We start from the raw sequence: 16655 nt of genomic DNA, 5'->3' as shown, positions 1-16655 counted from the left end.
GAAGTGTACTGTTCTTTTTCAGGGAAGCAAAGATGAATCCGTGTTCAGATTCACAGGATGGTGCCATGAATGAGCTATTGTTTCTGAACAAACGAACAACATCAAAGGAAATGTCCATGTGGAAACGTCTCAAGTAAATATATCTATTTTCCTCCTCTTCTGTTTGTAAATAGATGTAACTTTTTTGGTTATATCTACCTCAGAAAGTGTATACCAAATTGACTTTTCTATCTTTTTCAACTTAAGAAAAAGTGCAGAAGAAGTAAAAAGAGTGGAAAACTCAACAGTTATGAAAAGGTTGGGTAAGTAATGGAAAACTATCCGTTGGGGATGTTGTGAGGTGAAACACACAAACAAGAAAAATTATGTTCCTTTTTGAGTGATCTCAACAAAATTGTTTTGGAACAGCGATCCCCTCGATCCGAAACAATTCCTGGAATTGAGTGTTTGAAATTTCCATTTTGATGAAATCTTGAACCGTTTCACCAACCCATTTGGGCACTTACCTGTTGATACTCAGATCCATGCTTTGAATCATCAAAAACAACCTTCTTCAGTCGTCCCTTGCTTCCTCATGTTCTTATAATATTCATGTGCAGGTACATTGAGGTCTCCTAATGTCCTTTTTGTGCACGTGATATATTCGTGCTCCTCCATTAGCCTGAGTAACTTTAATGGAAGAACCTGTGTTTTTGATGATCCTCTCATCCACTTCACAATGCCATACATTTATTTGCCTCGTTGTGAAGTGGTTGTGAAGATACTTAGTCTGGTAGCGGTCGAGTCATGTTGTTTAATGTTTGAATGTAGAAAACACATAAGGAACCGATGCAGTTCGATTATCACAGTACCGACCCTGCCACATCTTCATTCTCTCATTGCGTCTTATTTCTGACATTTTTGTAACTAAAGCTTTACAATCTCTTTCTTTGTGATTTTCTCCAGGAATTCAAAGCCCCACGTGGGAAAAGCATCTTTTAAGGAAGAGCCGCTATCTAGTGAGGTTTGAGAGAGATGTTGAGGATTGAATGCTTTTCACAGAATGAATGTCACGTCTCAATTACATGGATTTTGTATGTAATCGGATATTTAAGGTCCTGTAAAAGGTTGTTCATTTTTATGTATTTATTTTTAATTTGCCGGTGGTGGCTGCTCAGTGCACAATCTTTCTCGTACACACTCCAGCCATTTTGTTTTGAACCTCCAGCAAAACCATGACAGTGTTTCAATGGATTTCACCTCCTTCCTTCATAATCACAGCTTTTGTAGATTAGCTCAAGTTTAATACCATCTTTCAGCAGCTTACCTTTTTACATTTTGCACTTGCCAGTTACAGGTTTTGGGTGGGAATTTTGAATCCGTAGGGGTGCCAGTAATAACTCACCTTCTCTCGGTCGAAACACATCATGTCTTTAACGTCTCACCAGAAATCTATGCTCATCTTTCCCTCTTGAGCGTTTGCTGTAGTTTTGGCAAAGCAACTTATTACCTCTGCCACCGAAGGTGGATGGAGGTAATCTTTTCACCCCTGTCTATCTGTCTGTTTGTGAACAGGATATCTCAAAAAGTCGTGAATGCATTGGGACGATATTTGGTGGAGAGCTTGGGTATGCGATTTGGATGAAATGATTAAATTTTGCTGAAGATCCGGATCCGAAACCGAGAATTTTTAAAGTGATTCTTCACCATTGAGTGATTGGGTTCAAACAATATATCGCACAATATCTCAGAAAATTGCAGACAGATTCAGATGAAACTTGGTGGATGAGTTGGTTCCGTGACGAGGACAAGCCAATTAAATTTATTTCACGTCCGAATCCAGATCCGACCTATCAGTGGGATACAAAACCAAAGCTAATTAGCCTGGTGGAGGTATGTTCTCGACCGAGTGCCCTTCTAATTGTGAATGCATTTCATCTTTGGATTTGGGTTAGTGAGGCAACCAATTTTCTCAACCAAATTTTGAGACACTTTTAGAATCGCTTCCATTTGTGATACAACACAAAACACGCTGACACAAACAGACTTCCGATGTCATAGCACACTCAAACTAATATTTATATCCTACATACTTACAGAACATGATAGCAAGCATGTTTCGGCAGCCCGGGTCATCGATAGAGGACCTTTGAGTCATTCGTCATTTTGGTCCTTTACTCCGCTAACCACTGTGGGAAATATGGTGAAGTGATGTTTCGGGTGTGGACCGTTTTGCTTTCAACAAGGGAAAACACCTGAAACACCGCCTCCCCTTTACCTCCCACGGCGGTTCACATACCACTGTCAATATTTGGTGAAAAAATAACTTCATTATCCTTATTTTTATGTCGACGCAGACCTGGGATCTAGTATATAATCTCAATTCATGTTTGTTTGTTTATTTGTTGGTATATACTTCAAAAACTAAAAAAAAATCTACTGAACCAAATCCAACAAATTTTTGCATGTTGTCTAAAAGGGTACTCCAAGTATGTTTGTGCTGGGGGAGTGGGTTCAGGGTGGGGGGAAAGACCCCAAATGTAAATGTGTATTGTGTTGCGCCACTCAGTGGGAGCTGGTATTACAAGTCATCTTTTTATATCAAGAAAGTTTAAACATTTTAACAATATGCATCACAGTGATGTTGGAATCTGAATGAGAATAATTCAACATTTTCATAATGTTTCATATCGCTCATTTTAAACGGAGGTTCAAACCAAAGAATCCAACAGTGAACTTCACAGCGGAGCCGAAGTGATTTTCGCTCATGCCGTATATGAGCAGTTAGAATGGTTGATGATGGTGATGTCAGCTGACTTCCAACCAGATGGAAGATGACCTCGGGCAAGAGTGAATAGAGCAGAGTATTTGTGATGTACAACATGTTGTCTTTCGATAAAATCCGTCAGCAAAGTGATGGGTACTTTTGCTAATTGTCTTTATAAAGACAAATTTTTCATCCGTGAGACAACTATTGTGATTGGTAATACATTATCCCAAGTTCGTTCATGAGATGCAAGACTGAATTGTTGTTGGTGTTACATAAGATGGTGTAAAAGATGCTGCATCAACGGCGGTAAACTTCTGGAATTTTCTTTTTCCTATGACCGTTAAAATCTTTATTTTATTTCAATTTAATTATATTGTTGAGGGCCAGGGACCGGTGGCGAGAACGACCACTATGTGGGGAAAGTTATGTCTATTCCCACCGGACTCTCCGGAATTGTAGGCCGTCGCTCCGGATAATTCCGTGAGTCGGCGGGTCGCTGAACCGACCGTGGAACGCCAACATCTCAACCGCGTAGCGTAGGGTCTTTTGTCTGGAACCAATTTACCAAATTAACTACGCGATGTCGACTACTGGGGAACCACGCCCTCGGCACATCTTGCTTGAACTGGGTCACTCTACTGACTGCGGTAGAGTTCCAATTACCAACTACCAACTCCGGATCGGGTGCAGTCGAGCAGAACTGCCAAAGCCGTGCCGGCGAGGATGAACGGATTATCGGGTATAGAAACCCAGCTAAAACTCAGATCCGAACCATGCTGGACCAATGCAAGAAAGGACGGAAACGAACTGGGAACATTTCTAATAAACCAATGTCACCCGCAGGGTGACCCGTATCTTGCCAAAAGGTGACCACGTGTGACTTCTTTAAGGTCACACTGAGGTGAACAGAGCTGCTATCCACCAGGAGCGACTCGTTGAGGAAAATCTGCCTACGAGAGATTCCGATGAGAATCGTTCTACAGAGTAACCATGAAAAATATGCGTTTGCCTCATAACGTCACCAAATGACGTCATAATGTCTGAAGCTTGACATATCTAGAAAGCACTCATCGAGGTGTTCAATTTGAGGTACTACACGATATGGTTCCTAAAACTTGAAAATTTGACCTTGGGGTCAAATATGTTTGACCTTTGGCGCTAACCATGAAGGTCAAGGCCAATCGCCACCAAAATTTAATGAGCTGAGCGCCAGACCATGAACTATATTCCCATGAAGTTTGAAGACGATCCGATCAAAATTACTCAAAAAATAAGGGTTTCGTCGATTCCCCTGATTTGCAACAAAGTGACCTTGACCTTTGACCTTCAAAATTTTAGGCACTGAAAGGGACCTCTATAGGCCTCTGATATGCGAAGTTACAAAAATTTCCAATGATAACTGTGCTCTGCAGAGTGATTTATACGTGATTACAGACCAAAATAAAAAATAAAAAATAAAAAAAATAAAAAAGAAACATATGAAGGTCAAGGCCAATCGCCACCAAAAATTAATCAGCTGAGCGCCAGACCATGAACTATATTCCCATGAAGTTTGAAGACCATCCGATCAAAATAACTCAAAAAAATAAGGGTTACGTCGACTTCCCTGATTTGCGACAAAGTGACCTTGACCTTTGACTTTGACCTTCAAAATTTTATGCGCTGAAAGGGACCTCTATAGGCCTCTGATATGCGAAGTTACAAAAATTTCCAATGATAACTGTCTGTGCTCTGCAGAGTGATTTATACGTGATTACAGACCAAAAAAAAAATAAAAAAGAAACATATGAAGGTCAAGGTCAATCACCACCAAAAACTAATCAGCTGAGCGCCAGACCATGAACTATATTCCCATGAAGTTTGAAGACGATCCGATCAAAATTACTCAAAAAATAAGGGTTTCGTCAACTCCCCTGATATGCGACAAAGTGACCTTGACCTTTGACCTTGACCTTCAAAATTTTGTGCACTGAAAGGGACCTCTATAGGCCTCTGATATGTGAAGTTACAAAAAATTGCAATGATAACTGTGCTCTGCAGAATTTTTTATACGTGATTACAGACAAACAAACAAACAAAAAAAAAAACAACAAAAAAAAAACATTCAAGCTGACTAACATATCTTGCAAAAACTTCGTTTTGGCAAGATAATAATGGTAATTTATTTACAAAAAAAAAAAAAACACACAGGGCAAGACTTTTCGCGGATATGCAAGCAAGAATTTACAATGATGGAAAACACTTGACAGTTCTACTTATAAGACGGGCCCACACATTCAGACGCACACTCAGACGATTTATTGAAAGATCCCCGCAGCCAGAAAGGGAGAGACGAGCTGTGGGTCGCAGTTCATATGGGTACCTGCACGTTGAAGGGAGGGAGTGCTCCACGGTGCGGCACCTGCTATTGGTCGTGCGGCTCGGCCCACAGTCACACGCGTGGGGCTCGTGCTCGTGGGGGAAACCGAGCTGGGCAGGCGGAGTCCCAGGGCGGAGATTAGGGTCGCGGACGGGACCCAGGAAAACTCCACGAACGCCAGCAAAATGTAGAGCGCACACCAACCAACTTGCTCCACTAAAATAACTCTCGTTCCTTCTCCAAGAGACTTACTCAGAACCAACGACCGAACCCCCTCAGAACTCTCGGCTGAGGATGGCGTAGTAACTTTTATGGACCTCCCCGAATGGGGTGGGGGCTCGGTGGAACAGACGTCACTGTCTGCCCTGATTGGACGGGGATCCCATGGGTCTGCCCTTTCTGGTCGGAATTTCGGCCATGCCGTGAAAACCCCGCCCCCACTCCACGCTTGCCCATACTCGTCAAAAAGAAGTTACAAAGTTTGTGGAAGCCGAGAAGGAACTGCCAGAAATTCTGCCTCGGACAGCGAGTCGCCGGTTAGGCGAGTGAAGCGCTTGTTCAGTGGTGTTGTCGGTTTGTTTGTTGGATGGTCTTAGATGGTTTGTTGGATGGTTCGTTGGATGTAATAACCTACCGAAAAGGACATCGCAACGCACACCTTTGATTCTCCCACTAGAAAAAGAAAGGGACCTGTCTCACATGTACTTAACGGAATAACTGACTCTTGGGACATCTGTATGCTTGAATGCATATGGTTTCCAGATCCGTAACAATATACTTGAACACTGTACAACACAAATCGGCTTTTTAGAACTTTCAAAACCCTTCCGTTTCGCTGAACTTGGCCAAATTATTGTCGCATCTTACATCATTATGATAAATAAAATTTTCCGCTCTTAGACCCTGCCCATGTTCTTGTTGTTTTATATTTTTCCTCTCATTATATTATTATTATTATTATATTTATCTCAAGACTGCACAGGGTAAGGTGTTCTATTAACTCTCGTTCTTCAAGAGCTATGTTAATAGAACGGCATGGCTGAACTGACAGTGGGGTAGCAGGGCAACAATTGGGAACAACAATTTGGGAATGGATGAACAAGAAAGAAGGAAAGATAGAGGAGAGGAGGAAGCATTGAAATGAGTAAGCAAGACGGTTGGGTTAAGATGGGTTAATGGGGGTAATAAAGATCATGGTCAGGATGGGAAATGACACCAAGTGGTGGTACACTGCTTGTTCAATGCCGTGGAGTAAAAATTGGGAAAAGAGACCTCTGAATGGCAGTCTCATTGATGTGAGAATTGAGGAACAAAAGAGTTGAGGTGTACAGTCAGCCTGGAATTTGGTAGTTTAACCAGGATGGGGTTACTGTTCGAACACATGCATGCTGGACTCGCTGAAGAGAGTTGGAGGATTGAGAGAGCAGAGGGAGCAATGTCGGAGAAAGAGTGGTATAAAATGGAGAGATTACCGAACTGCCTGCAATGCGAACTGCCTCATCACAGGAGATACCAATACTTTTGAGAGCTACAGATTCCACAGAATGCTGGTGCACCAGCTCATGGTGAGTGGTGAAGAGCAGTATTCCATTGAGCTATGGATAAAGGCTTTGTGTATAGTACTGTGTATCTCTGATTTTCCAAAGAAAGATGAGTAGGATTCCCAGTTTGTGGCTGGTTTTGGACGTCGGCTTTGCCATGTGGTCAGCCCAGGTAAGGTCATGGCTGATGATGAGTTTGACAAGTTTAAAAGACAACCCCTGTACAGTGGCTGATGATGGAAATAGATCGGTGGGTTAGTTTGACGATCCTTAAGGAGCGATGGCGTGAGACCTTTTTGGATCGAATGTCTTCAATAAATGACTTTTCAATATCGAATGAACAAATGACTTTAATGAAAATATTTAATTTTTGTTTTTCTCACAGATGAAAAGATGAAGACATATCTTCACTCTCATCCTCAAGTGCTGTACGAGTGCTGTGCTTCTCACCCTGATGCGCTGGATGAGTACGTACATGGATATGTGAGCACTGAGACACTAAAGCGATGGCTCGCTGAGAAGGAAGGTGAGTCCAGAGTGCAGACTGTAAAGCTGTAATTGAGTGGGCGATTACCACAATGGCGGTTTTCACTCCACCGGACAATATTTGGTTTTCATGATATTTTATCTTAATGTAACAGCCTCCTTTCATTTTCTTCTTATAATTTCTCGTCATAATTCAAACCTGTCCTGAAAACATTTTTATTGTTCTTTGGTAGGCCTTCTCGAAAGCAGCTCATTCCTTCTTATAATGTGACCAAGATGGAATCACATAATCTGAGGTTCGCAGAACATGGTTTTTATAACATGCTATAGTGCGGCGGCTTAGCCCAAATGTTCAAAAGAATTGTGTATTTTGTGATACAAGCACCAAATTTGGCACAAATGTACATTAATATGTTGCGAACATTTTCAGATATTGGGCCACTTGAAATTCTCTCCTTATGTCCGCCATATTGGATTTCAAAATGGCCGCCACTTGAAATCGACATTTGCTATTATCTCTGGACGTAATGCAGCTATTGACTTGATTCTGGTATATAATGTATGTTTTTGGGGGCAAGGAATCCAATGGTACCATTTTCAACTTAATATTATCTATCACAGTCTGTTATATAATTTTATTTGGAAATTATCTCGGCAAATATTGGATTCAACACAATACTTTGAAAAGAATGTCTTAGTTCTGTGAATATAAATAAAAAAAACTATACTAAATCACTAGTAACAACTCAGACAAGCTCATATATACTGGCAGTCTAAAATATAAATTCACATCAAGTGACTGCAGCAGCATTGTACATCCTGCAACACCATGCCTACAACCACTACTGTCTGGGAGAAACCAGGGATGCAGAGGACCTTCCGGAGTTTGAAGACTGGTGTTGCCAGAGAGGAGAAGACATCCCCCAGTTTCACTACTGGGCAACCGTGCTGGAACTAGAACTGTTGGTTCTCGTGTATGTGCGTTTTCTCAGGCAGGGATCATTAATGATGTACCTCGATGTTCTGACAGAGCTGGTCCCCTGGTTCCATGCACTGGATCACACCCACTATGCTAGGTGGATACCAGTGCACCTGAAGGACATGGCCAAACTCACCATCAAACACCCAGATGTAGCCAGGAAATTCAGGGAAAGCCACTTCACCGTTCAGAAAACACAGAGGGTGTTCTCTTCAATCCCGATTGACCAGGCACATGAGCAGAATAATGCCTGCATCAAAGGAGACGGTGGAGCAGTTGGGCTCACTGACAACCCTAGTGCCCTACGTCGCTGGATGGTTGCAGGACCAGAAGTTGCCAGGGTGATCGAAGAATTCCAGGATGGGAACCAACACTGGAGATGGCAAACAGTAGACACACGTCATCATGATCAGACGCCAAGTGTACAGGCCTCATTTGTGAAAGATGTTCGCTCTCTCGTCGGTGTCATTGAGGAGATGGGCAACCCATTCGAGGAGGAGAGTCAGGATGTAGTCAAACTGGACACAAAGGAGATCGCAGATCCTGCTGCTGTGGAGACCGTGATGAATGCCAAGAGGATTGGCCAAGAGCAGTTCGAGGCTTTCACCAGAGAGTGTCTGTTGGACAGAACAAAGGCAGTGGACGCACCCATTCCTCGTAACAAGCTGAAGGTGTTCAGCACTTCCACTCCAAGAAGCCAGAGCATAGGTCAGCAACAGCTCGCCTCCATCAAGAATGACCGTGAACTCTTCGCACGCCTGTACATTGGCTGCCAGATGAGGGATGGAAACCTTGAGGAGTTCTTTTGTCACGAGAATCAGGCATGTCCTCCTGCATTGTCTGATGGTGGAAGCCTCTACACTGGTACCAAGAGTGATCTCACATGCTTGGAAGAAGTCTCCGACACAAAGACAGAGACTCCTGTCACGAGCTGTATTGTGCTTGATGGAGCAGCCATCGTCCAGATGCTGAAGCCGGCTGCATCAAAGACCTTTGAAGAGTATGCACAACAGATCTTCATCCCATATATGTCCACGAAGCTGCAAACAGTATCACGCCTAGATCTGGTCTGGGATACTTACCTTGCTGAGTCACTGAAAGGTAGTACACGTGCAAAGCGGGGACAAGGTGTGCGGAGACGTGTGGTGGCTGCCGCAGCCATACCAGGAAACTTGCAGAACTTCCTACGAGTGGACAGCAACAAGACCGAGCTGTTCAGGTTCCTCTCAGCAGCTCTCATGGAATGGTTTGACCAGGAGGACAAGCAACTCGTCATTACTGATGGAGAGGCAGTGCTCAGCAAGCCACTACTGCCAGATCTGACCTCACTCGCCCCATGTAACCATGAAGAAGCTGACAGTCGGATGTTGCTGCATGAATCTCACGCAGTCCAGCATGGACACCATGCACGACTCATCCGGACTGTAGACACTGATGTTGTGGTGCTGGCAGTGTCCCTGGCACAGGAGTTGCAACCAGAAGACAAACTATGAGTGGCATTCGGAACAGGCCAGAGTTTCCGATACCTAGCAGCTCACGAAATAGCAGCTGGATTGGGACGAGAGAAGGCTCGTGCACTGCCAATGTTCCACACTCTAACTGGATGCGACACTGTGTCTAGTTTTCATAGACATGGCAAGAAGACTGTGTGGGCAGTCTGGACGGTACTGCCAGAACTCACTGAGGCGCTGCTGCTGCTGTCCTCTGCACCTCGTGACATACCAGACGATGCAATGCGCATCATCGAGAGGTTCGTGATCCTGTTGTATGATCGAACCAGCAAATGCACAGAAATTGACAAGGCCAGGAGGAAACTCTTCGCAAGGAAGAACAATGTGCAGCTCATCCCTCCAATGAAGGCAGCTCTGGAGGAACATGTCAAGAGGGCAGTGTATCAAGGTGGACATGTGTGGGGTCAGATACTGCTGCCAGCACCAGAGCTCCCTCCACCAACCAACTGGGGTTGGTCAAGGACTGGAGAAGGACAGTACACACCTTACTGGACCAGGCTAACTGAGGCAGCTCACAGCTGCATTGAGCAGAGAGTATTTGAAGAGAGTATTTCAAGTGGCCCAATATCTGAAAATGTTCGCAACATATTAATGTACATTTGTGCCAAATTTGGTGCTTGTATCACAAAATGCACAACAGGTTTGCTATGCTGCTACACTACTAGCCCTCTTATGTCTGATTCGAAAATATCCTCTTTACTATTCATCCAAAAACTTTACTTGTTTATTTTGCTGTCCGACATAGTGTCAGGTGCATTTGTTTTGTCCACAGTTATTCCTTTATCATTTTCCTGAACAGAATACCCCGTTTGTTAATGTATCTTAATCACTGTGTTTTGATGAAGGGTTCAATACCTGAAACATCAGCTTCCCCTCACTTTCAATGGCGGCTGACATATCTCGATCAATGTCCTGTCGATTCCAACCATGTTTCAAAAACTCTGATTCATGCCTCGCAGGTAGGACGTTCCTCAGATGCACGCATGCACATACACCTTGTGTTTGGTGTCCTGTCTGGTAGCATTAGTTGGAGGACTTCAAAGATCACTTGGTGTCCTTCGTTAAGAGAAGGCGAGATATTGCCGGTACCCTGAACAATTTACAAACTCCTGCTTTCACCAACTCAATGGCCAGCGGTTTCTTAAATGTCAGGCCAAGCAAACTGGTTCCTGAAAGACTTGGTCCAATCTTACATGTTCTATGAGCCCATGACTCTACTCGGGGATATGGCACAAGAACTCTCTGGTCAAGAAGAAGAGGAAGATGGTTATTGATAACACCGATGACATAATTCCCACAGTGCACACATCTGAATGTGATGTTATTCTCACCGTTGATCTGTCTTTCACAATGTCTGTGTCACGTGGATTGTTTCTGCTCTTTCCAGCATCTCCTGTCAGTGTTATTGAAGAGGAGAACAGTGAAGAAGTAAACGAGGGTAATGAGTTGAAGAAAGTGTGTGTGGAGGTAAAGAATGATGCGAAGGATATTGAGCTGAAGGAAAATGTGGGTGATGAAGAGGAGGTCAATAATGAGGTTGTTGAGGCTGACAAGAAGTACCTGGAAAGCAAGGCATTGGATTACGTACGTATGTACCGATGATTCAAATTATTTCATTATTTCTTCCTTTTTAGTTCCAATGAGATTTCTTTCAGTCGTTGAGAGGAAATAATCTTTTCAATACAACATCATTATTTTATCTTATGAGATATATTTGCATTTATACATGTGTATATATGTGTATATGTGTATATATATATATTTCTTCTTCTTCTTCTTCTTCTTCTTCTTCTTCTTCTTCTTCTTCTTCTTCTTCTTCTGTCAGCTGCTCCCGTTAGGGGTCGCCACAGCGGATCATCCATATGATCCGCATCGTGATTTGGCAGATGTTTTACGCCAGATGCCCTTCCTGACGCAACCCTGGTCACCTCTTACGACACAGGGATATGGTACACCTATTTTAACCGGGGTATACACCGGCCCAGTATACTGGTACTCATTTCGCCGACCTCGGAAGGATGACAGGCTGAGTCAACCCCCTGGTGTATTAATTCAGTGGCCCAACGGGGCTTGAACTCAGGACCTTTTGGATTCCAAGCCGCTGCCCTAACCACTGCGCCAACACCAGGCTGTATGTATATATATATATATATATATATATATATATATATATATATATATATATATATATATATATATATATATATATATATATATATATATATATATATATATATATATATATATATATATACATACATATATACATATATACATATACATATATACATATATATATATATACATATATATATATATATACATATATATATATATATACATATATATATATATATATATATATATACATATATATATATATATATATATATATATATATATACATATATATATATATATATATATATATACATATATATATATACATATATATATATATATATATACACATATATATATACATATATATATATACATATATATACATATATATATATATATATATATATCTATACATATACATATATATACATATATATATATATTGTTGCGGATTTCGCGCCCGCCGGCGTGCTGACGGCCACGTAACTCGAATCGCGGCACGTCGCCCACCGGACGGACAATCCAGTCGTGACCCTCTCGGACTAACGCCGGGAACCAGTCACGGGTGGACCTTTCGGTCTCACCGCGATCGAGCCAATCAGCCCCCGCGTGGGATAGGGTTGCTCGCCAAATTCGACCTACCTAAGTACCCACGCGGAGGGTAGACCGGGCGATCGCACCTCGCCGCAGGTCGACTTCGGACACGGGCCACTTAAGCGACCCGTTCCGTACTATCAGAATAACCGAGCGGTGTTATCGTCGACCTCGACGGTTCGATTAATTATCGGGCGTATTCAGCCCACTACCAACCCTTTACGTGAAGCAAGATGAGGGTTCAATGGGGGAAAAGACGAAGCGAAGCGGGAGAACAGTTCAACAATAAAGCACATTTATTCGCGGCACACGGGAAGCACACAAATACAATTCCACCAAAAGCACACAAAAAAAAGAAAACACAATTCCATTTACACAAAAAGCAAATATAAAAGTGAAAACACAGTGCAGAGCTAATACCGACTACCGAGCACACGGCAACACTTATACAATTCTACTTCACAGACGGCGCCGACAACACATACCCAAAACCAAGGAAAAGAAATACCCTCAAGAATGAGGCGGGCCTGAGGCCGAGACCGGGTCGCGCCTACCCGTCTGGTGATGAGACGCGGAGCGGCGATGGCGCCTCACTCCGCGGGCCTCGCGGACAGTGCCTCGCAGGGGGTGGGAAAAGGGGCCCCCTTGGTCGCACTATCTCAGCGCGGGGGGAAACAGGAGGGGGTTGCTGATGCTCGGGGTATAGAGGATCTTTATTATCCCTGGTGTGCGTCTCCACCTCGGCCAGGTCGCGCTGCCGGCCTTCCTCGGGCGTGCAGCTCCTGGCACCGACGCGAGCACCCCCTCGTCTGCCTTCGCCGCTGCCGCCTCTCCGCCTCTGGACTCTCCACCCTGGACTCTTCTTTGGGCTCCCCTCGTTCGACTCTCTTCAGCTTCTCCAGCTACTGCAGGCTTCGGGCTCCAGACTTCCACACTCGACTCTCCACCCTCCGACTCCTTCTCGTTCTCGTTCTGCTGACTGACGAACACCGTCCTTTTATCCCCCCGTAGCTTCGCCTTTGACCCCCTCCCTTTGACCTTTCACCTCGCTCCCCATTGGCCCGAGAAAAAGTGGGCGTGAAGGCTTTTTGATCCACAAATTTGCATATATCGATCGTTCTGGAGGCGGGGCCAAATCGCCCCTCGCTCACCGATTGGACGGCAAAAAGTGGGCGTGTGTCGTTTTTGATCCGTTTTTGAAGCACAAAATCCGTGATTTTGTACACGCTGTTCAACGTGCGCCCTGCACGAGTCCAACACCGGTACCCACAGCGGGGCAAGAACGGTGGCGATGCTACGGTTGCGAGGTGTGACGGGAAGGTCGTGGCGGTTGTGGTGAAGCGGCGTTGTGGTTGGTGGTTGATGTTGTGGTTGTGATGGTAATCATGGCGGTTGGTCCAAAATAAAGATAGTAAAAGAAAAACGGCTATCCTGAAGAGTCGCAGCTCGCATAAATGACATGTATTCCCACTAGACAACGGGTTTGGGCCTAACTACACATGCACTTACCGAGATACCTCACCTAAGGGACCTGAATGGTGGTTTGCGAATTTGGTAACCACAACACTACCCCCTTCCCTTTTTACAGACTCGTCCCGAGTCGTCAAATTTTCGTGTGCCATCATGTGTAGTTTTCCCCTAGTACATTTTACCTACGGATCCCTGAGTGCGACATTCATGGTATTCGTGTCCCCAAAATAAATAACCTGAGGGCTGCGTAACTATCTAAACAAACTCACTCATACGGACGACTTAAATAAAATTGCCGGCGCTAAGACAAACATGCCGGGGGCGCACTCATATGTACAGTACATCTTAACCTTAACTTACAAATTTTACACTAAACCATGGCCCAGGATCATTGAACTCTGCAAAAGAAAAGCAGTTAGCAGGGAGCCAGGCTGCCCGCATGCAGTCTCTGGCTCAAAACAATGCAGGTGACAGGGAACGTGGCTGGCTGCTCACACGCAGTCCAAGGCCTTCCCTTTTGAACTGAACGCAGTGAACCACAACGGTGCATGGGCTGCACAACGCAGTCTCCGTGCCAGCTCAAGTGGCACACGCAATGACCACAACGAATGGATGCATGAACACAAACACGGTGCACGGGCCGCCACTGCAGGCCCGTGTTGTAGCTGCCAACAGGGCAGTTCTCGCAGCTTGCAAACTGTTGCCTTGCGGATCCTGGCGCACATGGAAATGAACAAGGGGGGGGGGCAAAGCAAAAATTGAACGGGGCTGGTGAACGTGGGCAGTGGGCATGGCATGGCAAAGTGCAGGCAAACACAGCCCGCAGAAGAAGGCCGCTGCAGGCAAACACAGCCGGCAGACGAACTGGCCGGCACAGGCCTTGAAGTACCACAGCTGCAGATGATCCGGCCGGCACAGGCCTTGCAGCAACACAACAGCTGCCGATCAAGTGGGCCGGCACAGGCCTTGCAGCACAGCAGCTGCAGATGAAGTTGGCCAGCCTTTGCCGTTCCGTGGAGGTTGGTGGAGGGAGTGCGGTGGTGCTGGCCACTTGGAAGGCGGGCTCGGACCTACCTACCTGTCTCCCTCCCAACCTATCGCCTTTGCCTGTCACTGTACATACCCACTCCCTTAATTTGTCAAACCCCAATTTAGCCCCAACTTAATTTTTTTCTGTTGTTTTTATTTTTACTCCCCCACTATAAATCGTCCCCTAACCCCCTTTATCGTCCTTGTTCGGCTAACCTATTCTGTCACCTAGCCTACTCCCAACCCCTACGTTCCCTTCCCGGAGGGGAATAAGGGAGAGCTAACGTCCTGTGTCGAGGCCCAACTCAAGCCTCAGAATGGCCTCCCCAGAGTTCGGCGATCTATAACCAAAGTGGGTCCAGCGGCCCACAACGAGAGCGAGGGGATGGATGGTGCGGAGGGGTACATCTCCTAATCTACCCTAACCATTTAACTGTTAAACTAACCCGGGGCTTTCAACAAGCGCCTCTCGCTTAAACTATTGGTTCTAACAACCCAGATTCCCGTCGCCTGTGTTGGTGTCCTTACAATTTCGGGCCTCGCCCCCCAATTTTCTCTCCGTGCCCTCACACGGTCTCCTGGCTGGGACACGTGGCTCCCTTTGGCAGGCACGACCCTCTGCCGAATCTCCCGCTATGGCACCCCCGGGCACTACACTGCCTCCGAGCCTACCAGCTCCCTAACACCGGGAGTGCCCCCATGGCACCTCCCCTGAAACGCACACGTGGCAGGCCGGCCTCCCGGGCCCCTTTCCGAGGGTCACCCGTGCCCACAACACTGCCCACGCGGCTAATGGCGCCCCGGGCCCCCGCACCAAGCAGGCGCACCCGTGCCAACTACTCTATCCCGGCCCCCCATGGGCCCATGGCCTACCGCGGCCGACTAGCCTGGTGCCCGGGGTACCCACTCAGCGATACTCACCTTTCGCAGCCACGCTCCCAAGCCCGTCAACAGGGCTCCTGCACCCCTCCAAATGGGTCTCGAGCCTACTTTCCCACCAACAACAAAACGACCTCCATTTTTCAATTTGACTAACCCAGCTAACTCACTTTACTCTGACCCCGGGGTCCCTTGGGCGGGAGTCACTCCTCCCCCCAATCACTCATCGCACCATGCATTCCCCATTCACTCCACACACACAGACCCGCTGGCCTCACTCACTCACCAAGCACATGCTTCCACTTCACTCACCAACTCTCCAACACACACACCACTGAACTCTGCCATCCTTCTAACTACATCCCCTAACTAACTCGTGCTCCCACGTCGTCCCTTAAACTACAGCACGTTCCTTTTAACCTACGTAGCTAAGCTACGTCCCCTCTACACATTCATAGTCTGTCACTGTCTCCAAATCATTCATTTTATTTCCCAACCTAAATCTGGCTACAATCCCTCTAACTAATCCATTCCACGGACTCCATGAGGACTTACCCCTGCCCCATGAAGTCGGTCTAACTAAGCTAACCCTTCCCCCTAACTAGTTTCCATCCTGTGCCCAGGCTAAGGGGGTCTTTCACCCCTTGCCCAGGAATCCTGTACACCCGAAAGTGAGGCTTGCTTTTTTTTTTTCCCATGCGCAGCACCTGCGCGGCAACTCAGAGCTCGCGCACTTTGCACCTGCCCGTGACGTCATGCAGCTGCACGTGTTCCTCGTCCCTCCTTGGACGGGACCATCCGGCAGAGATACCCCTCCTGCCGGATTCCAACCTCACGTGCAGCCATGACGTCACCGTGCGCAAAAAAAAACACAAGCCCCACGTCTCGAGGGGTTCCCCACGCGAACACATGTGCTTTGCCCGTTGGAGCTTAA

The 16655-nt window shown here is 45.7% G+C and overlaps 1 protein-coding gene across 1 annotated transcript; it reads left to right on the top strand.

Moving 5' to 3' along the window:
• The first annotated feature begins 251 nt into the window (after window positions 1-251).
• On the top strand, window positions 252-11247 carry LOC147006580 (uncharacterized). Its single transcript, XM_085868498.1, has 4 exons — window positions 252-302; window positions 946-998; window positions 7035-7175; window positions 11013-11247. The coding sequence occupies exons 3-4, from the start codon at window positions 7043-7045 to the stop codon at window positions 11225-11227; spliced, it is 348 nt and encodes a 115-aa protein (XP_085724624.1). The 5' UTR covers window positions 252-302; window positions 946-998; window positions 7035-7042; the 3' UTR covers window positions 11228-11247.
• The last annotated feature ends 5408 nt before the right edge of the window (window positions 11248-16655 follow it).

This window comes from Eptatretus burgeri, unplaced genomic scaffold (assembly GCF_056783735.1).
Source record: "Eptatretus burgeri isolate ZD-2024b unplaced genomic scaffold, Ebu_testis_v1 Ebu_testis_scaffold_3163, whole genome shotgun sequence".
NCBI lineage: Eukaryota > Metazoa > Chordata > Myxini > Myxiniformes > Myxinidae > Eptatretus > Eptatretus burgeri.
Note: the sequence above shows the minus strand (reverse complement) of the source record. Positions and strands in the feature narration are given on the sequence as shown.

Bases quoted from the DNA above. Each gene is read 5' to 3' on its own strand.
- LOC147006580 (XM_085868498.1), top strand. From the start codon at position 7,043: ATGAAGACATATCTTCACTCTCATCCTCAAGTGCTGTACGAGTGCTGT. The intron at 7,176-11,012 runs GTGAGTCCAGAG...TGCTCTTTCCAG, and splicing joins ATGGCTCGCTGAGAAGGAAG to CATCTCCTGTCAGTGTTATT.